At 34.3% G+C, this 24300-nt stretch overlaps 1 protein-coding gene across 3 annotated transcripts; it reads left to right on the top strand.

Moving 5' to 3' along the window:
• The first annotated feature begins 221 nt into the window (after positions 1-221).
• LOC139789931 (uncharacterized) lies at positions 222-23650 on the top strand. Of its 3 annotated transcripts, none has more exons than XM_071731076.1 (14): positions 222-472; positions 9667-9867; positions 11608-11712; positions 12396-12517; positions 14375-14455; positions 16548-16670; positions 17307-17399; positions 18901-18961; positions 19440-19585; positions 20038-20241; positions 20636-20802; positions 21349-21500; positions 22123-22200; positions 22931-23650. In XM_071731076.1, the coding sequence occupies exons 1-13, from the start codon at positions 463-465 to the stop codon at positions 22185-22187; spliced, it is 1530 nt and encodes a 509-aa protein (XP_071587177.1). In that variant the 5' UTR covers positions 222-462; the 3' UTR covers positions 22188-22200; positions 22931-23650. The 3 variants fall into 3 exon arrangements, with proteins under 3 accessions (XP_071587177.1, XP_071587178.1, XP_071587176.1); XM_071731077.1 differs by having other exon boundaries at positions 12393-12517; positions 22126-22200; XM_071731075.1 differs by having other exon boundaries at positions 12393-12517.
• Positions 23651-24300: the final 650 nt, after the last annotated feature.

Genomic DNA, 24300 nt, shown 5'->3' with positions numbered 1-24300 from the left:
CATTTAATAACATTGTTTATGAGAACTTAGGGCAGAAATTGCATAAAACATCCCTTATATCTTTACCAGTTTCACCACTAATGGAAATGTAGCAAGAGTATCAGGTGGAAATGTAGCAAGAGTATTGTATTTCCCATTCTTGCAGCTGAAACAAAGAAGTATGGACATTTGTATAAACATCCATCTATATTTTTTCGGTTATACTTAAGTCTCCTACAGTTTTGTGTTTCACCTAGTAAGTTTTGATCTCTTGAAAAAACACACATTGTTAACCAAAGGAAATAGTGAAGAGAAACCTAATTTGCACCTCCCATTTTCCTTTCTGCAGGTATCTTGTTGCCTTGTGAAGATCATGCATTTTTACAGATTAAATATTTATGTGCACAGTGTGGGAGGCTGTCAGAAAATAACAGAAGTTAACTCTCTGTGGAAACACTGGCCCTGTGAAACAGACCGATTACAATGGATGAAGGTAATTTTTTAGGAAATAGTGTTTATTTAGTAAAAAAAAAATACTCTTCATATATGTTATCTTGTTATACATTGTCAAAAATGGAAGGCTGTAGCCAGGCCACTGTTATACTGAACAAGCTGAACGAAAATTGTGAAGAGGATAACCATGTATTTTTAAACTTCTCAGCTATCAACAAACGTCAAGGAAAAAATTAATCCACTGATATAAAAGACATATAAAACAGCTAAGCTATTTACATGGCAAAAAGATCCAAATGTGAGTAGGGACAGAGTGAATACCACTCATTATTTCTCAAAAGTTTGCTACATATGTTCAAATGTCAATGACTAGCTGGAAAGTTGAGTATGATGTGTTCATGAACATTGAGAAAAGTGTGATAAATGAAGGTCTTCTTAACAAAATCACCCTGGGATTTACCAATATTTTGTGACTTTGTATGAAAACAGGATTAAGTTTCCACATCCCAACAATTCATTGAATATTATTTCTGGAAATGACCATGTGTGCTCATGTATATGTACTGCATCGTTTTAGGCATGTCAGTTCAAGAAATACAGTGTTAGAAAATTAACAAGACTATACAATGGAATGACCAGAAGGCTAAAGAAAGTGAAAGACTCCTTGATGAAAGACTGAAAAGTGGGTTTGGTGGTCTAATAATGTGACAGGCACTAAACTCTTTGTCAGAAGAATGAATTCAGAAATCTTCAAAAGTCTTCACTGGTTGTATGTCAAGGAGCAATGAATTCAGATTTCAGAGGAAGGAGTATTAGTTGAACTTCAAGCAAAAAGCATGCTAACTTAAAGGACATTGAAGAAGATGTCAGATAACTGATAGAAAATTAGTTAAGTGGATACTCCTACCTTATTTTTGACTATTTACTTTGCTTAGGAATATTATATTGAAAGCTTTGACCTATTCTCAAATTCACCTGTCCCTGATACTTATAGCTTCCCTGAAATCTTAACTCATAGTTGCTGAAAAAAAAATAATTTGTAAGGCAAATAACTTTGACAGAATATTATGTCTTAAAGACAATGTAATGTCACAACAAAAGGATAAAGAGGATATTGCCAAATTTTGTGGTTTACCTACTGTATGTTACATATGTATTCTGACTGTGACACCTTAAAAATGTGATTAAATTGTGCCTTCACCTTAAAATATTGTTATATAGAATATCTCTTCCAGCATATTGTTGTCGGTGTTCAAACTTCATTATTTTTTTTTCATGTACACCCTGATATATCCGTATTTGTATGCTAGTAGGTAACAAGGTTGGGCCTCAAAAATTTAAATATTCTGCATTTAGAGTAATTTTAATTTGAGACTTATATTGCATATGCATTTAGGTGTTTAGACAAGTGAAGGCAGAAAGACAGATTCTGTGAGTGCTTTCCAAAGCTGATTATAGAATAAATGAACAGTTACTCAAAGACTAAAATAAAAGCTACCTTAGGGAGCAGTCTGCTGAAAGGCAGCGAGGAGAAGACGTGGAAAATTTGCAGTTTTTTCTAAGCAATATGCAGATCTTGTCCACAAATCATGACAGAACAGTCTGCTTTTACCTAAAATTGATGAATATTTGAATCTTTCCCACACATATTAATGAAAATAATATTTTCTCAGATTTCAAATATACTGCTCCAGCATTATGCTTAAAATCTGTTTGTATTACTAAAAATTAAAATTAAAGTAAGATTGCCATAGCTGATTTAGAGATTAATAGCATCCCTTTAGTGAGGCATTGGGATCTATTTGCATTCCCAGGCAGCTGACTAATGAATGAGCAAAAATCAGAAATACCATGGATTATCAAGTCTAACCAATATGAATAGAATAGCTATGTATATAAATACACATAGAAAAGCAAATAATTTTCTAATGAAAGTTAAATCTAGAGTCTCATATTTCCTCCATGATCTCTGTGCCTCATAGTACGTCCCTTTACTTTTTCAAGAGGAAAATTGTGATATCAGCATACAGCAAGAAAAAGCATTACTGACTGTGATAAGGTGTAATAGTAACTATTGCCATCAAAGTTGTATTCCAAATCAACAACTTTTTAGTTATCTTCTGTATATGCTCTGATTCATAGCTATGAAATACATTAGAATAATTTAGGATTTTTAATATTAAAAAGAGAAGTCAACTGTGTAACCTCTAGCACCAGAAGAATAACAAGCTAAACATCTCTGTTGATTGTCAGCTCTGTTAAGCAATGCCATTGGGCAAGGCTGTTGCTTAAGGCAGTGTAACCTGAGAATGTTATATTAAAAAATGTGGTTTGACCAGAATGAGTAAGAAGTAGTTTGCACAATACATTTCGATAGGGAAAAATTTTGAATTGTAGCTTCTGACAAGGTAAACAAACTTCTACCTGTAAAATACCATCAGCCTCATTGTTGAGTTCTTTTCAGGTGTTGGGATGGAGTTATAAAAGATATGAACATTCATCTTCTGAAAAGTATATGAAGAATAATAACCTGAATTCACATAACAAAAATTGTTGTTATAACTGCAGGCTTGAATATTGTAGAACAAGCTGATATCACTGTGATGGAAAAGTCAGTGAGAAAGAAGGACCAGACTAGTAAAAATCATCCTGCCTGAAAGTAAATAGGAGAGCTACTATTCTGAATATTGCAACTATATTCTGTTACCTGAGTGCTTGTATGAATGACTAGCAGCAGCAATAAAACTATTTCCACTTTTTTGTACACAACAGAGACACAATATGGTCTGTACATCAGTAAACAGTCATGTAAAAAGAAGTAGTAAGAAAGCTTAGTCTCTCTAAGCAGCCCCTCTACAGAAAGTCACTGAAAGATGATCTGTTTTCTTATATTTATATGTATTCTTCTGCTATTCTAAAATACTTCTGCTTCCCTAAAAATTAGTGAGTAAAATTAGAGGTGTCACAACACAAAAAACCCCAAGAAAAGCTTGGTCTGGACTTGAGACTACAGGACTAAATTAGTTGTTTCTCTGTAGATTATATGACACCGGCTATGCAGCATTTGTAGTTAGCATTAAAGTATTAACATTCATTACAATTAGCTTCAGAGGAGAAATGCTATACATCTGTGAGATGATTCTTAATCCCTGATATCCTAAGAATTCCTATAATTAAGTTTTTCATCTGAGAGGCATTATATGGATTAATGCTGTAAATAGCAATATGTTATGTAGAACATCCTTCACTTTTGACATCTGTGAAATCAGTGCACTGTTTCTTAACCATATGCAGCTCATGAGCACACTATCAGAACAAAATTACTGATCTTATTCAATATCTATGGAGATTTTCTTTAAATAATCTGCTTTAAACAATAGCGTAACTTTTTCCTTTCACTATAATATATAAGAAATTGGAGATCCTGGTGATCTTTTCTAAGACCTTACATTCATTTCTATTTGTACTATGCATATTAAATTAATATAAGTTTGGTTTTTTGGTTGTTTTTTTGTTGTTTTTTTTTTAACAAAAAGCTCCATTAACCGTTGGAATAAATTTTTTAGGGTTTTTTTCTATTTTTAGGTTTTTTTAATTGTAGGGTTTTTGGTCTGTCTTTTTTGTTTGTTTTATTTTATTTTCATTTTTACTTAAACCAATATTCCTATTCTGAATCCTTTCATGAGGAAAGTATTACTCTACCATCAGGATCCTGGTTCTGGAAGAAGAAGTACTCTATTTCTTGTGCTGCTAAAAGCCAAAGCAAAACAGGAAATGTTAGCCTATTTTATTTGCACAGACTAAATACTTGAAAACTTTGAAGAGGTGTGTGACAGTACTATAATGGAGCTGCGAGCCTTTACCAGCCAATCTTTTTAAGCAATGAGATTGAACCCATTGAAGTGCAGCCTGAGTAAAAGATGTCAAGATGTCCCACTTGGCTAATAGTATGAAGTATGACTTTCAGCAGCTCAACTCTAGTGCTGGGTTGCTCTAATAGCAGGTCTAACAGATATGAAGACAGAAGAACCATATTCGAGGAAACTTGAAGGTTTTATTAGGCCACAAAAACAGGACTGCAGGTTTCAGTTCTCCTATCCCTTAGACTGGAGGTAGTGTGATTGAAGCAACAGCACATATCTGACTTTTGGAAGATTACTGACACCAGTCTAGCTTTTTTGTAAGTATAGAGTATATTCTTTATGTATAAACTTCCCAAAAGTTTAAACTTCCCAAGGTTTGTATGGATATTCTGTCCTAATTTAAACCCAGGAGTCCATGCAAATTCTCAACCATTGTCTTCTTATGAAATAAATGTTGGTGAGAGAGAAAAAGAGTATTTGGAAGAGTAGATGTCCAGCTGTGTCATATCTAGTTTTTGACATGACCTTAGAATGACACTGACTAGCACACAGGTGCTGTGATAGACCACACCATCTTTGAGATTGGGAGACTAATGGTGCAACTTGTCTTTGCATCCAGGGCTTGAAGATGTCATACAATAATTGCTCACCCAGTTTTTTAATGTGACAGTGAAAGCTTTGTGTATTATGGCCAAACAATTGTGTGCTAGCAGTCACTGTGCTGCTTCATTGGAATATTATGACACTGTATGGAACAGTATCTGCTCCACTGACTAAATGCTTGACTTGTTGTAACTGGTGAACTTAGGTGGGTCCCTGGGTAGTTTTGGGAAAGAACATGACTCTACTTGCCAACTATGTGAACATCAGTAGTAAAATTGCAGTAACCTGAAAACCATAAATAACATACCTGTTAAACACAAGGCTCCACCTGCCATCAAGATTAGTTTGAGACCTAACAATTTAATGACTCCAGCTCTAGAAAAGCAACCGAGCTGTAAGATTCAGAATACTTTAAAAAGGAAAATATCACAGTTTTATTGACAATCCTTACCAGTGTTTCAAAAAATGGAGCAGAGAAATTTTAATGGTGCTCCTTAATTTTGTAACTTATTAAACTATACCTAGTTACATAGTAGTAAAGAAGCAATCCCTTCCATCATTTCCATTTTTTCCTCTTCCAAATATGAGAAGATGGAGACACAAGACTGTGTTTAGTTTTGTTTGTTGGTTTGTGTTGTTTTTTCTTTTTTTTTTGGTCTCAAACAGATAATGCATTCAGTAGAAGTAAATGATCAAAAAAACTCTTTGGACTTTGTGGTTAGCAAATTTACTTAAGTAAAACCTCCCAATGATCCAAAATCAGGAACCAAAAAAACATAGTTTGCTATTACTTTACTTGTGACGCTTTTTTCTCTCATTTAGCTACAACCACATTAGGCTGATGGAATATTAATCCTTGTTATTCTAATTTCTTCTGGTATCTGATCCAGAATGAAATCAGAAAAAAAAAAAAAAAAAAAAAAAAGAAAAGAAAAAAAAAGAAAAAAGACATTAGAATCTACTCTTGTAGCATTTTCACTAGAAAATGTACAAAGAAAGTGTTAGTTTTTAAAAATCACAATCTTGCTTGGGGATACTGGAACATTCAATAGATAAGAGAGTTCAGAGCAGTCCTAGAACAAAAATTGTTGTCAGCACCATAGAGATATTTACTGCAAAATGTGCATTATTTAAAAAGTTAAAGCAAGAACAGTTCTTGTTCCTTTTGAAATAAGGAATTTGAATATCAGGTTATGCTTCAGTGGATTAGCACACACATAGGAAAGCTCAGCCCCCTGGCATCCTTTTCCTCATTGCCTCTCATGCTAAAACTTCCTATCCTTTGCTGCTTGCTCATGAGCCAATTTCCCTCCCATGATGCATCGTAGGTCCATCCATAAAATTTTCAGAAGCCAGTTGCTATAATGCAAGACATGCACAGGTCTGGGTTAAGTCCTTATGACTGATGCTTAGATGATTGTGTTATGGGCCAACCACACCACATGACATTTGACTTGCCAGTGCTTTTTGTATACTGCTTGTTATTATTAAAAATATAAAAAGTTTAACTGCCTGAGGAATACATGTATGCATGTTGCCTCAAATTGCCGCTACTCTTCAAGGAAATTGCAGGCCTTATTGTACACTGACTAGCTCCAACCAATTTATAATAACTTATTTGTGACCAAATTATAACAACTTAAAAAAAATATATCTGTCTTTAGCTCAACCCTAGGATTTGGGGAGCTGAATGTCAGTAGTCAGATTTTATTAAAAAAATATTCTAATAGAGAAGTACAGTAACTGGGTCGATTTTAGCCAGGTGCCTGCAGAGGGACCAAAATGGAGAAACATCTAGGCAAAAACACACTTATGAAATACGTACCTGCCCCTCACACACTCTTCATGATTTGATCATGTTTCTTCTAGTCCAATGGTGAATTTTAGGCAGGGCTCTTCTGACACTTTATTGGATTCTTCTTCTATGCACAGGCAGGCAGTATGTTGACTGCTCCTACCTTTCAGTCCCTGACGATGATTGTGGCCTCCTTACCTTCTGGTTTCAGCTTCTTTTGCTCCTGTGCTCAATAGCAGAACATGGGGAAATGAGAAGTCCCAGTGTTTGGAAAAAAATTTAACAACAGCCATAAAAGTCAATGTGTTATCATAATTTTAGATGTATTAATAATACAAAACACAGCACTGTACCAGCTACTAGGAATATTACTAAGAAAATTAACTCTACTGTGGCCTAAACCTTCAGCAAATCTAAGTACAAGTGCTCAGTAAGTAAAGCTAGGCAATCAGAAAGAATATTTACTATAAAAGCTAAGCAACTTACTCTAATTAAAACTTGCTTATTTAAGCTAAACGACTACTATATCTCAACAGCCGATATCAGTCTTTTCTGGACAGAAGTTATATCCTTCACATAGCCCATTCTGTTTTCCCTCAGACCACAGCTTCAAACAAGTAGATAACGTCACAGCTAATAACTAAATTTATGCTACAATGCCTTAGGACAGAGATTGAATTAATGACATTCCTAATACAGTCAAAAAAGGTTTCCACTTTTCACCTTTTTTCCACCTTTTCTCCCCCATCTTTCTCACAAATGAAAGTTGTTTCAAGAAGAGATACAACACATAAAGTCTCCTCTTATATATATTATTCAATATTATCCTGAAGATTTTGATCTTAAAATTAAAAATAAAATATTTTAAATATAAAAGAGTATGATGTGCATGTATGCATTTTCCAAATTGTACTTACAGTACAATGAAAGGCCTGCAATTTTTATTTTATTTTTTGTATTTTATTTAGGCAGACTAATGTTACCTTAAAAGTCTGGCAGAATACAAAGTTTTCAGGCTTATACCTCTTTCAGGTTTAAATCCAGAAATGAGTTCTGCGGGCTTAATGCTTTTGGCAAAAAACAAACAGACAAACAACAACAAAACCAAACAACAAACCCCAAACAAAACCAAAAACCAAACAGCAAACAAACAAAAACACAAAAAACCTCAACCAACGAAAACCGATTATTTGTCAATGTAAAATTAAAATTGTCTAGCAAAACTGTACTGTCTTTTCCTTTTGGTGCAATGCTCCTGGAATTACGATAGCAGCATTTATATATTTCAACTAAGCTACTACTGAGGATGCAAAACATAAGAAATATTTCAAGAATTAAAAAAAAAAAACAGGAGACAGAGCAGTTGCCTGTTCTCTGAGATCCTCTGAAACATTTTTTTATATAATGTCTAGCTGATATCTCTATAGGAATGTATTGCTGTTGGTGTTTCTTTGGTTAATGCTACTAACCAAATAGACAGAGGAAACAAAAAAATTCCCAGCTGTGGTGATTGTGGCGGGGGATTAGTGAAACCATTTTGATCTTCGTTACAATGTAGTTTATGTTATTAATGATACTAAACTGAAACATTATACAATTACCTTGAGCTTTAAAAAATAATAATAATAAAAAAGGATTAATGTTGAATAGAATACAGCAGAAGGCTAATTCTTTTTCATTATGATCCTGTATGATTATTTAGAAGTGCAAAGAAGAGAAAATGACAGATGGGTAAGAAATTCACCATGGAACTCCGTCTAAACTTCCCAGGGGAAGTGACATAATCTTGTTATGAAGTCCAGAGAGACAAAATCTTTCTCCCTTGGAATTTTGGTCATGAGTAATAAATTATTTTCATGTCTCAAAAAGGTCTTCATTTCTACCACTGAAGCATAATGAAGAAAAAAGCATATATTACAGGAAAGGAGTTGGAATTGGAGCCTCCTGTGCAGCCTACAGGTGAATCTGAGTTCGAGCTATACCTTCTGTGTAAGGTGGAGAATTTCAATCATTTCAAGATACACTGAGGCATGAGGTTAAAATGGCAATCTGAGAAAGTCTTTGCAATATGGAGTAGTGAGTGATAATTTTAACTACTCCTCTGGTGTTCTGTATTTCAGTGTTCTGTAGTTATCTGCAGTAGATTCCACTTTGAAAAGAAAAGCACCCAGGCAAGAAAGAAAGTAATTAACTTTCTTATGATTTATTTCTATGAGAGAGGAACTCAGGAATACTTTGAAGACAGCATAACAAAATAACAGAGTATTGAGCTTTGCATGTTCTCTGACTCCTTACTGAAAAGCCCATCTTTTGCATTTCAGGTTCAGAATAAAGTATTATTTTCTTCCTGAGACGGGAGTTTATGTCTAACAATTCTATATACCACGAACATCTGGGAAACAGCATGTCTCTCAGTGGCCAGATGGGAATAAAGAAAAGAAGACTTTCCACTAATAGATCTTTTTGGATTATTTTAACTCCAGCAAAAAGACAATGTTAGAGGATGCAGTGGTAAATGATCATAAAAAATGATAGGAGGCTGCATAGAGAAATCCAGAGACAAAAGCTGCCCAAGAATTTTGCATAGAGGAATATTTTTGAGATTTGCTTTTACGTAGAAGCTGCATATGACTTGGCAGCTTTTGTTCAGGGTAGAAGATGGTGAAATCACCTTTGTTTCACAGATCTAGTGTGTTTGGAAATTCAGCTTCTCACAGTCAAACCATGGTTAAATCACCAAATCATTTTAGATTTTAAATGAGACAGAAAAAAAAGGATCAAAACTATGGGTTTGCTCTGATCAGTTTCTAAGAAACTCACCCAGATTTACTTCTAAAATATCTGACAGTTTTTATCTTAAATTAATTTATAAATCTGGTCTTTATTCAAGTCTTGAGAGGCTTGTTGTCAAGCCTCTCAGTTGAGTAATACCTGGTATTTTGTTAACAAAAATTACGTTACTTGTTTTTCCAGAAGCGTGGGTGCAACCTGTTATCCCTTCAGGTTCTCAAGTCCCAGAAGATAAAGTAAGAGTTGATCCCGACACTAAACCACTGACCAACATTCACTCTCCAGTTCCTCTACCAGGCAGTATTAATGATTACTCAGAGGAGGTACAAGGACATCTTGAAAGCGTGATTAAAAGTGTTACGATTGAAGACACACCTGAAGAAGGTAAGCAGTGCTTCATGCCTCAGATGTTTAGAATGAGATTGTATTTAATTGTTTTCCACAGGTCAGATTGGTACCTCATTACCATAGTGCTGTCTCACAGAAGAAGAACTGTGTAAATTTTGTAGTCTATGTTGCATCATCAGTGCTGATATGGCTTAAGTATTGATGAATGTGAGCACGGAATAAGTGGCAGAGTTCTTGTCACAATTCAGCATATAGGCAATGGAAGTTGCTCTCAAGCTCCTCCTGTACAGGTGATGCCTATTGGCTTTATGTTCATTAAAGCCAAAGCCAGCAGCACAGAAGTTTATTGTGTTCTGCATCTTTTACTTCTAAAAGCATATGTGCATCCTGACAGACTTTAAACTGCCAGAAAACACAGCTGCAGTTATTCCGAGACAGCAATGCGGCTGCCCAGTCTGTACCATATGCTTGATTCTAATTATAAAATCAGAAAGGAGATTCACCTCTCTTTTAAGGAAAAGTACATTCTGAAGGGATTAAACTGCAAGGTATTGTCCTAGTTTAAACAGATTTTGATAACAAGGTTCACCAGTGGCATAGAACAGAAAGGGAAAAAACTGTTAGAGGTACCTGGTCCCTGCCATACCACAGAGTTCTGTATGAGTTAACTCACAAAAGTGGTATAAAAAGGTATATTCTCACATTCTCTATGAGATGCTTAACTAAAACCAAAACATGTAGGCTGATTTTTAACATTCATGAATTTGGCTATATACTGAAGAGGAACTCTGCAGTCATTTCAGGAGGTGATGATGTAATGCATTTCTTTCAGTAGGAAACAGTTTAGGTCTGTTTTTCATTAAGGTTTTAAGACTAATCTTCATTCTAGATAGAAATCCTAGACCCTAGAGTTTTGGCCTGCAAGCACTGTTGCTCTAGTGCCTAATTTTACCAAAATTAGTATTATATAAAGTAGAGGACTTTTCCAAGGATACCTGTGGCTTCAAATAGTCTCCAAGATGGTGGAGATGAAACTAATATAAACCAGAAGGATTTATATGTGAGAGGAGAAAATCCTTTAAGTAGTTATTCTAGGTATAATTTAACACGCATCCTTCACTGACATAATGCACAGACTGAAAGCTGATATATGTATTTGTAAGGTATAGTGATGAAAACAATGAATTCAGAAAGAGGAATAACTTGAGATAAGTGTACTTGTCTCAACACATATTTATTTAATTATATATATTTTTAAATCACCAAAACTGACTTCTGAAATGCAAGACTTTTATGACTGCATGGTAATAGAATCTTCTGATTCCATCTAGTAGCTAGATGCACTGTATTTCCAAACAGTATGTTCTGTTACAAGATGTTCAATTAAAACAATGTGAAGAGGCAGGTGCTTGGTTGTAGCAAATCATTGCACCATGAAAGCACATGAAGGATCTCAGGAAAGGTACATTTGGATTTACCCAGTGGATGAAAATTCCTTATAATTGTTTCAAACAACTTAAACAATCAGAAGACTTCCTGTAGACACTGCTCTCCATTTCACACCAGAACACTTGGAGAAGTTGCTCTTGCTGGGACCTATGGCTTCATTTTCTCCTATCAGGAATGTTGTGTGCATAGAAATGTGCACAAGTATGAACCTGGGTCAGATATATCTCATCTAACAGTGCTATCCACCTCCACTCATACATAAATCAAGAAAATTCAGAGAATTGCTAAGATTTTATCTGATTTTAGAACCTGAATTTCGTTACACAGATGGAGAGGGAAACTCATGGCTGCACAGTCTTGGAATGAATATAAACAAGTGGTCATTTCTGAATTCTCTGGTAGGATGGAGAGAAAACAGAGCTCTAGAAAAAGGTACATTTGTACAGCAAATAATATTCTTGTTTTCTGCAACACATGGTTTGTTAAGTAAATGTGGATAATTGCTCTTTTTTTTTCTGGCATTTTTGTAATTGCCAACAGGAAGTCACCTACTGCATTAAGCTAGAGACTGAAAAGAAAATCATGTAAACATGTGATTTTAATTGTGAAAAAAATATTAAAAGATATTTTAAAAATTTATGTCATACTCTGCTATAAACTGGGTCTATCAAAAAACTTGTAAAAGGTAGTTTTGAAGAATGCTTTAAAATGTCCACTTTTAACTGTGCTAAAATGTAGCTTTCTGAAGAGGCAGCATACTTCTGCATGACTTTTTTTTTTTAACTAAGTTTTTATTTTTAGTGTTAATGATGTAAATATATGTAAGTAATTAACATCAGACTAGTTATGGAGAGGCAATTGTCAGATTACATAACTAAGTGGGATGGTGTCCCTAGATCAAAACTGACAAGTCAGCGTTACTGAAATTCTTCTCCAAAAGGTCCATTTTCATTTTTATCAGAAAAAAAATCTGTGTCAAAACTATGCTTGATGTTTCTAATAAAAATATTTAAGAGTAATTTGTACATCTGGAGTTGCTTTACACTTTTGTTCTATGTAAACAACTTCTATGTTATCAACTTTAAGTTGATAAAGTCATTTGTGTTATACAGTAGATCATTTGACCACATCTGGAGTTTGTTCTGGTGCTGACAACAAAGAAGAGCTGAAGAAATGTACAACCACTGAAGAAGTGCCATATATTCCTTACAAGCTAGCTGCATTGTATATCTTTGAGGTAAAAAAAAAATTTAAAAATGTCCCCAGAATGAATGAATAATTTAAAATATTAAAAAATGCCATTTAAAGTAGTTTCTCTTTACATAGGATATACTAGCTTAATTCTGATAATAGTTTTCATCATATGAGTTCAGTTCACCCCATCGTATTGCATAGTACATTTCTTATTCACTGTTGTATGGCTGCACTTAGATTTTGAATACTGACATAATAGCCATGGTAAAATGAAAAAATGAAATTCTTTAAATTTGCCTGTTTCAGGTAGGTGTCTAAAGATAAAAAACTCTCTTGCAACTGTACATAGAGGAAACCCTTGCATTCCCAACTTTTTCTCGTCCTTATAGTTGGAAGTGGCTTTTGATTTGCATATGTAATGTTTTGTTTTTATTGCAATATTTCTGTTCCAAGTAACGAACACAGTTTTGAATGTTCTGCCTAGCCAGTTTATTTTATACTATGTAATTCTGTGTATGCTGATGTATATATATCTATTTTCTGATTTATTGGTTTATTTATTCCATTAAATACTCTCTTTTACTCCTGTTATTTTATTATATATCAAAAAGGTTATTGAGTGACTTCTTTGTTACAAGATAGAGATCCCTAAGCTACCTGTAAGAAAAAAGTTCGAATATCTGAAGCAATCTATTTAAGACAACTCATACCACTGTGTGGTATAGGAGGGATAAACCTATCTTGATCTCTTCAGTTTTATGCTGCATGAGGTTTTATTGTGTCTTAACCTTTTAATTGTGTCTTTTAAAAATTTTTCTACTTCTACAACAGTATTTTTGGCAGTAAATGGCACAGTATATTTCAATACCACATTTCTGCTTTTCTACTTGTATATAATTTGAACCATGACAGTGTCAGATAGTATGTATTTTTCATTCCCAAACAATCTGCTTTTAAATATAAAGATTAAAACTGTCATAGCATATTAACGTTAACAACAACTATTTAAAATTAATGCACCATCCACAACAAAAAATTTGAGATTTTTAATTTTATTTCAGCTGATCTGCTCACTGTCAGCATGATCTGCATCATATTAATCTTAAATGAAAAACTGAATCTAGGAATTTTTATAATTTACATTTAATTATGTCAGACTTTACTGTAAATTCATCCCGCAGTATCTGCTAGCCTCGTTTGAGATGCACAAGTATCAGTGTTGTGTAATCTGGGTGAACAGCAGAAACTGGGATTGCAGATGGTGGAATTTTCCTTTTGTGACTATTGTGCACTGGATTAGGCACAAAATGATTAAAACAGAGTTACTAAGGATTCTTTTGCAATATTAAGCTTAGATGACTCATTTTTTAACAGGAATAAAGGTCACTTTGACATTCTTTTATGTATACATCTGCTTTTATTAGTTATCAAACTGCCTATAGTACACCTCAAAGCTGTACCAGATTTTCAAGTTTTCAGATTATTTTAATGGATATAAAATAAAATCAAGCATATTCTGTAACCAACATAACAATGTTTTTATTTTTTTATTTTTTATAATGATGTTTTTCTTTCTAAAGAGCATTAGAATAATTGTAATGACTGTCATCTGTATTCAGTTCACATAATTTCATTAAAAAAAAAAAAAAAGAAGTAGAGATGCAATAATAAGGAAAAGAAAATAAAATCTGTCTCAATGAAGATTTTTATTCAGTAACATCTTTTCTAGATGTCAAAGCCTGAAAGCTTTGGTCTCTTAACTACCTATCTGTTTTCAAAATCAGACTTTTCCCAGTGCTGTATCTGTCATTTTGAGAAATGTGTTCCAGAACTATTTGATGTGTCCTTATAACTTGAGTTCACAGTGTTCCAAGTCAACAGCTTCCTTCATCCCCTACAGATTGTAAAAAACATGCAGCAAATGCAAAACAAACACATGAGGATAATCAAACAACTAGACAACATAAGAAAAGAAAACCAGGTAAGTATTCTGGAGCATTAACATTATTGTTATGTTTTACTACACATAGTATGTGTATCCCTTCACAGAGGGACAAAATCTACTTCACTGACATTAATTCAGACACCCATTCTAAATCTTCAGTAATAGCGTTAATGTGTGTATCAATTTATAATTTTGTGCAATCTTGTTTTTACTTTTTGCCTAGCACCACTGCAGAGATTTTTCTAAATATTGTTTGTTTCTAAACTTTGCTTTTAAGTAGCAACTGCCTCTAATGGCAAATACCATGCTTAGAATGTTTTCTGCTCATGTAGGTTGTGCCTCTCAAGAATGACCTTAAGGAATGTGTCAAGCTGTACTCTTTCCTCAACTTTTCACTTTGCTGTGCACTTAGCTTTGCTTTAGCCTTGCAATATTTTGTCAATATGGTTTACAGAAGCCGAATCCCTTCACCTGAAAGCCAAGTTCACAGGGGTTACAGTGAGGTTCCAATGGCAGGGTACCAGTCATAGAATCATAGAATCATAGAATTGGCTGGGTTGGAAGGGACCTCAGAGATCATCAAGTCCAACCCTTTGTTGGACTTGCTGCAGTTACCAGACCATGGCACTGAGTGCCACATCCAGTCTCTTTTTAAATATCTCCAGGGACAGAGAATCCACCACTTCCCAGGGCAGCCCATTCCAATGCTTGATCACCCTCTCAGTAAAGAAATTCTTTCTAATGTCCAACCTAAACCTCCCCTGGCACAACTTGAGACCGTGGCCTCTTGTCTTGCTGAGGGTTGCCTGGGAGAAGAGACCAACCCCCACCTGGACACAACCTCCTTTCAGGTAGTCGTAGAGAGTGTAGAGAGTCCTACAACCCTAACCCCACAGTTCCTCACTTTCCTTAGTGGAAGCATTTTCACATTCCATTAGTAATTCTCTAAATACATGGAATTACCCACATCTTCTTTGGTTTCAGTATTCTGAAACATTTTCTTGCAGCCATTGATTCATGGTTCTGCTTATTTGTCACATAGTTCCTATGCAGGTGTATCTTTTCCATACATTTACAGTTTATTCTGGGGAAACAGAAGAGATTCATAAATTCCTCTGGTCTCTCTGCAATCTCCCAGGGAAAGTCAACAAATTCTTCAGACTGTCAAGCAAACTGAGGATAGTTCCCTGCATGTAGTGTACAAAGGCTTAGTATCCTTTGAAGGGAACTGGACTTATGCTCAGTTTATCACATCTGCACAGGAATCACAATACCTGTGTAAATCCAATTCTTCTTTGCTTCAGCAAAAGAGTAAACCTGGCACAATCACCTTACAATTTCAATTGACTCTGTAGATGAGGAGAAGAAAAAGAAAGAAATAGGAAGAATAGGAAGAAGAATAGGTGCAAAGTGAGAGACATTGCCTGCTGGGCACAGATGAAAATATAAAGACCATAATGATTTTTCTTCACATAAGCTCTTTTATTTTGGCTACTGTAGTGCATTATTAATTAAAATATCTGGAAAAAAAAATCCTAGATGCACTGGAAATATCTGAGCTTTTAAAATTTTCTGGGTTTTTTTAATGGGCTGCCGTGGAAAGTGGTGGATTCTCCGTCCCTGGAGATATTTAAAAAGAGACTGGATGTGGCACTCAGTGCCATGGTCTGGTAACTGCAGCAGTAGTGGATCAAGGGTTGGACATGATGATCTCTGAAGTCCCTTCCAACCCAGCCAATTCTATGGTTCTATTCTGTGATTATTTTATTTAGCTCTTTCCCATTGTTATTTTTGTGCTACTTCCAAGCTTTTATTTTGTGAGCAAAATTCACTTTCCTTAAAATTGTTTAGCTATGATTAAAGTGGATTTAGTCTGCTCTCAGAAAAGATCGAGGTTTTAATTCTGCAGGGAAAAAAAATAAAAGTTCTTTAGCAGTAAGCTTTTTCTCAAAATCTGTAGTAGGTGGAAATACAGCTATCTGTGATGAAAAAAAAAAGTGTTTGCATACAAGAAAAAGGATTGAAGAAAGATCACCACATATTACTTGTTGTGGAAACAGTTCTTTTTATCATGCTTGGCTTTCATGTTTTCACTCACTGTTCAGTTTCTCAATATTTTGTAATACAGGAACAGACTATAACTAATATAAAGAAACATTATGGTGACAAAATGAGGAGCCTAAAATCCCAATTAGAAGCTTATCGAGATCTGATGACCAAGAGAAACACATACTGGCAAGATACAGCTAAGGTAACCAAGAAGTTCAATTTTTACAAAGGGATAAGAATGATAAGAACTTCCAGATTTTGCAGGAGCAGTTTGTATAAGTGATGTTTACTTCTTAGGGACAGGTAATTAATACACACAGTTTCTGAAATTAATACAAAACAAAGTCATGTTCTTGAACTGCCTTATTAGGGATGTTTCCAAAATAGTCTGCATAGCTTGGATTATCTTAATGCCCCTGCTGATGGGCTTCTCTCATACTGTCTGTGTCTATGAACTTGGAAATATTGTTTTGCATTTATGAAAAAAGTGCAAAGATATTCACAGCATATATAGTGTGTGTAATGCTTTTCTGGCAACGAACAGGTATTGAGGCTTATCCTGTTTCTCCTTCATTTCTGCTTCTGAGGAAAAGTTTCAGCATGTTCACACCTTTAGGAAAGGTCTTTATGATCAGACCACCTCTGGTTACATGTGTTCATGGTAAACTGGTTATTTTTTATTATTTTTGCACAAGTTCCCTAAGACTTAACAGCCTGGTCCGAATATTGCGACTTCTCAGCATATGTGGAACAAAATACCCTGACTATATATCTTCCTGAAAAATGAAGCACTGGTGTAGAAGTTGTAATGGCTTTTGCCTTTTTCTACTTATTTCAGAGTCTGAGGGAAAGAAATAGACAACTGATCCAAGAGAAGGAAGATCTCCTTCACCAAATGAAGCAACAAACAGAGAAATGGGAAGAAGAAAAGGTAGCCACACGTAGTTTTCTTTTTGGACTTAGTGTGCATCCACGGTGCATTACAATTTCCATTGTGTGCTGTTTCCAGAAGCCTAAGGGGCATGGAAACTGTACTGCCTGCATTTAGATTCCTGCAACTAAGACTGAGCTGTGTGGTACCTATACTCCTTTTGCTCACCCAAGTGGTGAACAAAGCTTTTTTTACACAAGCTTTTAAACACCAATGAACATAATAGAATTTTTTTTTTTTTTTTTTTTTTTTTTTTTTTACACTATATACTATAGGAATACACTATAGTATTCCTTCCACTAAGAATTATTAAGTTGGCAATTCTCATTTCACATTTCGTATTTTTTGAAGGCTTTTAAAATCACAGTAGCACACACTGATTATTTTTTAATTTAGCATACAAAAATCAATTAAAACTTCACCTCATCAAAGCTGCTACAACACTGCAATGACATGGTTGAGCTGCCAGCAAAACTATCACACTTGGTAGTTCCCAGGAAAATAGAATGTGCTTAACCTTCATTAGGTCTTCCAAACTTACCTGTAATAATGCACATTCAATTTACAAGTAACCTGAGATTGCCGCATGGATGAGAAAATGAAGATATTGTTTGGGTTTTTTTAATAGACAGCATCTGTGAGCATGGTGCGATAATTATTTTCCGAATACTGCTCTGTTCCACACTGTATGTGCAAGCCTCTCCATAATTTTGCAAAACTTCAATGCTGTTTTATAACACCTAATTCTGATTGCACTTCTCCCAGACACATTCAGGGAGACTTAAGCTAAGCTTGTGGTGGTATGGGGGAAGTCTCTGAGAGAGATTTCTTTTTGTTCTTATGAAACTGAGAGAGAATTCTTTCCGAGTGGAGATCTCAGGGAAAAGGCGGATTTGGTTTGGTTGTTTTTTTTCAAATGATATAGCACCACCTGTCGATTAAATTTTGCATAGCACAAGTATTTAAAAATAAAGCTTTCTCTTTTCAAATGCTCTTAGTAACTGCAACAATACACTATTACGGACTGAGATACTTTGAAAAAATACGGGTTTGGCAAATCCTTCGACTTAATTGTTTTATATCAAGGAAACATAGCAAAAGTATTTTAATAAAAAGTAAGCAGTGATGATGATGCAATGTTCTAATGATTGTAGGAAGAAGGAACACTTTCTCTTAGACCAAATAATTCTGGCAACATTTAACACACATGTAATCTTTGTCTCTTCTTTAATTTCAATAATGTTGGAAAATGATAAAGAAAATAAAAGCATAGCATATTTTGATAGATGCTCTTTTGGAAACTGGAGTCTAGTCACACTCTAGTTTATTTCTGAATTTTCTCTTCTAGTAGCAGCCAATTACTCTACAACAGGCCATTTGCATAGGCTGTTCCTGTCAGTGGCAAAAACATTAATTCACTATTAATGATTATTGTCCCCAAGGAAATATAATGAAAACTGGAACATTAATTTCCTGCTATTCTTTTATCATTATCTTGAAGGTCTGGATTCTAGAAAATGTGCATAAAAACCTGGATTATCTTTATACCCAGCATGTACTGAGTAAGTTTTGTATTTCAACCACAGAGTTTCTTGATCTATTTTCTTTCCCATTTGTTTTTCTGTTTACACTGATGTGCATGCCATCTGAAGTAAAAACAAGTTTTTCATTAAGTAGTAGAAGCAGTAGAAGTAAAACAAGTTTTCCAATAAAGAAATAAAAGCTAAAAATTATGTCTGTCATGACTGCAAATTCCTTAGTGTAACTGGCTTAGTAGGGTCAGCATCATTTTTTATGAGGATTATTTCAGGACTTGTAGTTTCCCTTTAGAATTTTAAAACAAAGCAAAGTGCTACCCATTTAAATTTGAGTTCTCATAAATAATTGAATTACTGATTATTATAATTTATTAGTTGATTATAAATTCTTGATATCTAAAGAGAAATAATTTGGCCTACCAAGGCAATATTTTAGGAACAGTGTATTGGGAAATATGCTGTAAGTTGTTCCTACCTGTTTTTCCGATTGTTTTCAATTCAGCTTTGCAGGAACTTCACAACATCAGTCTGTATGTGGAAAGAGTCCATGACCTTATGAATTGCCAGATAAAAATTAATCAGCAAAACTCTAAAAAGGCAGAAGGAGGAAAAGCAGATGCGTCGATGATTTTGCAATTAAAAACAGAAGTGAGCACAAATTTGGAAATGTAACTGATTGTTTTTAGGATTATTGCAGGTATTTCAAAGACAATCAGGCTGACTCTAGCAAACATCGAACACTTACTATGTTTAAATATATACATGGCTTCAGAATAATAAATCTGTGCTGGTTGATTAAAACACCACAATAATGAAACAAATTCTTGTTCTTGTGGAATCACTGATAGTCTGCTATTGTTTACATTATAATATTAGATAGTATGCACTTTGATACAAAATCTTTTAAAGATCTGTTTCTTTGGACTATAAAAACTATTTTCTGAATGTTGGAACTGAGAAACCCTTGTTATTCAATATGTCTTTTGCTTTTCTCCATTTTTGCTCCAACTTCCTCATTAAAATCTTGGTAATTTCATATGAAAGGAATGAAAATCTAGAGCCTGGATTATAGTGTAAGAGTTATATTTGCTGCCCTCCAGGTAACTCACAAAGAAGAAAAGCCTGCATGGTCAATGGAAACAGGACATCTTTGTCAAGCACACATCATGCTGCAGAAGGTACAAGAATCTTTACAGAAAAGAGAGAGAGAAGTCACTGAGCTACTACGAAGTCAAAGAAAATATAACAAGGCAATGAAACCTCAAACCACAGTTCTAATATTCTTGAAAACTCTTGTAAAGATGGTAAGAACTAATTTGCTGTAGCTACTTACTGGAATTTTTTAAACTTCAAAAAGGAAAAAAAAAAATCAGGTTTATATATTATTTTTACTGTCATAAGAAAATGGAAATGTAATTCAGTATACATTAATTTACAGGCTACAAGTGAGATTTTCAGAATAACATATGGAATTAGATAACCACAAATACCTACTGAAAGTCAGAGTTAAGAAAACTGATTAGCTCAACTTGCACACTCCTTAATTGGAATTATTTGAAAAGATAAATTTGAGAAACATGAAAATGGTATAATGGAAAAAACATGTTTTTCTGTCCTTCCAGTTGTTATTTGAACTACATGAATTATAAACTGATGTGCCAACTTAACAGTAAATATCTAATTTTTGATCCATGGTAGGTTAGCACCATAAAATGTGATGTTCCTGAGGCACAACAGTACATCAGTCAGCTTATTAGGAAGAACAAGGATGAAAGGGCTGGTCGGAAAGAAGCCTTTAATAACTCTCAAGCTGACATTTTGTCCTATGAACTATTTTATGGAAGTGAACCTATGGATGACAAAAGGTATATTGGATATCTAATAAAGCAAAAATAGAAATAGTGCAGAAAAATAACGGGCTGTTTTCAGAGAGAGAAAATACAATTCAAAGAATGCTATTATTATTATTATATTATTATTATTATTATAGTGAGGGGGGGAAATATCAGAGTTTACATATACATTAAGAAAGAAATCAGGGAATTTAGATCCACAAACAACAAAAATCAGGAAAGCATTTCAGCTTAACTGACTTACTCAGCCTCTATCCTGTGCATTATAAAATATACTGAAATAAGCTTATTTGGCAAGCCTGTGCTTGCCAAACATCCTCTTCTTACAACATTTTTACAGGATGTTTCTTCCTGTGTCATTCCTTCTGCCTCATTGCTTCTTTGTTGCGGTTTTAGTAAACAGCTCTTTAAAAACTCTTTTTTGTTTGTTTGTTTTTTTGTTGTTGTTGTTGTTTGGTTTTTTTGTTTTGTTTTGTTGTTTTGTTGTTGTTGTTTGGTTTGGTTTGATTTGCTTGTTTGGCTTTCGTTTATTTGCTTCTTTCTTTGTTTGAATGACAGAATACTGTTCTTAACGGAGCTTTTCAGAAATTTTGGGAAAGCAAAGTCTGAATTAGAATATGTTGAAACAGAGAAAATTGTGCTTGATTGTATCCTGACAGGAGAAATCCCCAACTGGATTAAAAGAGATTGTCTTTACATAGCCTTTACAGGTGAGAAATCCTCTTGTTAATTCAGAGAAACCTAATTACCCTCAGCCAACTCTCCTTGAATGTAAGAAAACAGTACAGCATTAAAAAGACTCCTAGACTTAAGCAACTGTAATGCTATGAGGTATCTCATTAAGAATTTCAGTTATGTGCAATTTAATAAACTACTAATTGAATTTTAATACTGGGTCATAGTTTGTAAACACATAGTTTCCACAACTATAACCCCACTGTTAATATTTTCATTGATATATTTGTCACTTTGGAAATCTCATGGTTTTTTTGTATACTGTGCCCAGAATGCAGTCAGATTTGGCAGCCATGCACTGACTGCAATATCAAATGCAGAATTCAGAAGTAGGTAACCCCTTTTGGAGAAAACTTGAAAATCCCCAATTCATTACTTTAACGTGTTGTGCTCTTCTGAGAGGACTAGTATAAAATGTTTTTCAAATATTTCTCTTGATTTTTCTATGATTCTGCAATACAAAGCCTGGTTTTGATGGTGTAGACAGGGAAATGGGTAGTTATGAACTTCTGTTTGAGAGAATGACTGTTCCTAATCTACAAGGTAATTTGGGATATATTTTTATTATATGTATCTGTGATTTCCGGAACTGTCCAGAAGATCCTGAAGCACTCTCTGAGAAGAAAGAACTATCATCCAGAGGAACTCATGAAGAAGTATAAAATGAAAGTCAAGGTAATATATTACAATATATGATCACATATTATTTTTAGGAATATATTAAAAAATGTCCTCCTTCTCCTAATAATACTTAAGGAATTCGAGATTTGGTCTGCATTATGTCCTCTGATGTCTGTATCTGATGTCTGCATCTTTTTCCAAAAAGCATAACTCTGTGGGATTTACGTATAGAGATGTACAGTTGTGTTTTTAGCCCTTATACTCAATAGCATTGAAGAGTTATTCTGAAAGAGCCTGTGACTGAACAAGGTCATGCAGCCAAACAGGTATAAATTTGCTTGTAAGTGGGTGGGATCTATCTCACCAAGTTTTTGCTGACTGAAATAGGGCATTTAACATGTTTCTGTGAGCAATATTTGCAAAGAGATCATAATTCTAATCATTTAAAGAACAAATTAAAGTGAAGATGGTGGGTTTTGTTGAAGACAGTCATTTGTTTTCTTTAGCAAATGGTTGCTGGAGGTTGTTATGCTAAGTTCCTGGAAGATAATGCACAGTGTAAATTTAGTTTTAAAATGTGCAATCTGAGGTCTAGGGTTTTTTCAGCTGCCAAGCATACGTACCCAGGGCTATGAGTGGTTTATTTGCATTAGTCAACTTTATCAAGTCCTTAATGTTACTGCCTATACGCTAAGTTTAAAACAATTTTTTTTTCTACCAGTGACCTGACATTCAAATAGTACTTTTTTTAACTGTATGCCTTTTCATTATGTTCTTCCTCTAGGTTTGAATTGCCTATCCAAAAAACCATCTCTACAGATGAAACGTACCTCTATGCTAGTGTTTCTATGAAGACAATTTGAAAAGTGTATTATAAATATATACCACTGGGAACAAAATGTCTGTTCCTGAGTGCCATTAATGTATTTATGGTTTATTTCAATTGATCTGTTAGTCCGCTCTTCTACAGTAAGATCATTGGAAGGGAATGCAAGAAAAAAGAAACAAGGACGTAAATGTCACTAAAACGTAGATGCATTATGGTAATGATGCTCAAGAGATAAACAACTAGAGTGGGTGAAGAAGAGACTAATTTAAAGTTTTATAGTGATGAATATACAGCTCCAGGATGCAGAACCATTGACAATCAGTCCAAGCATTAGACAGGACTAGACAAATGCCAGTCCACAGCAGGCTGAGAAAAACACTAAATATTTCTGGAAAGTGTATACAAACTACATGCAGGATGTAGACATAGAACACGTATTGATTTTCTGCTGCAGTTAGAATTTTGATGTATTTGGTTATGATTTGGGAAAAGTTTTAAATGAGCTTTAAAATATGAGAACCACGGAATAAGACAGAATTCTGCTATGAATCAAATAAAATTTTTGAACTGTGAAGCAGTTATTAACTTGTCTAGTGTAAAGAAATTGAATATTTTAGATGCAGTAGTGTAAAATAAAACAAACTATCCAAAAAGAAATAAATTCTTTATTAATTTACTGTTTAACTTTGATCATTCTTTGAGCTTAAATTTAGTCTTTAAAAGTTAAAAATTCTTCTAAATACAGTGATTTGGGGTTCCTAATATTTTAGACAACTGATGATTAATAGTTTGGGCATTTTTAAATGATTCCCAAACTTTCATGATTTATTCTTATTTTTAAGCTGCAAAGATGATCAGTTTCTCTCCCTCACCATGTCCCAAAATAATTCCTGATCTGGAGGAGACTAATGCATTTTAACACATTTGTTACATTTGTTACATAACTCACAAAAAAAAAAATTAACTTTTGTTTAAGCAAGACCAAAATTAGGACTTATATAGCAAAGCTGATACTTATATCATAAAAGCTGATACTTGTACCATTCTCAACTGATTTCTACAGAAACCACATGGAGGAGGGGGGAACACAGGACAAGGGGCAAGACAAGGCTTAACAGGTACAAGTTGCACTGGGAGAGGTTTCTTTCTCATGAAAGGTTGGACCAGGTGATCTTTCAAGATCTGGATGTACAGGAAGAGCTCTGGGCTCTCTACTTGCCCATGAACAAATGTGCCTTCAGAAGTGCTGGTCCCTGTAAGAGGGCTCTGAAAAACATTTTCTCTTACATTCCCAGTGGAATTCAAGACTGCTGGTAACAGTGATC

The sequence above is a fragment of the Heliangelus exortis genome, chromosome Z (genome assembly GCF_036169615.1).
Source record: "Heliangelus exortis chromosome Z, bHelExo1.hap1, whole genome shotgun sequence".
NCBI lineage: Eukaryota > Metazoa > Chordata > Aves > Apodiformes > Trochilidae > Heliangelus > Heliangelus exortis.
The sequence above is the reverse complement of the archived record's forward strand: the minus strand, read 5'-3'. Positions and strand labels throughout refer to the sequence as shown.

Coding starts and splice junctions, on each gene's coding strand:
- LOC139789931 (XM_071731075.1), top strand. Junction 9,868..11,607: donor TGAAGACACACCTGAAGAAG/GTAAGCAGTGCT, acceptor TTCGTTACACAG/ATGGAGAGGGAAACTCATGG. Junction 20,242..20,635: donor TGAAAACTCTTGTAAAGATG/GTAAGAACTAAT, acceptor GATCCATGGTAG/GTTAGCACCATAAAATGTGA.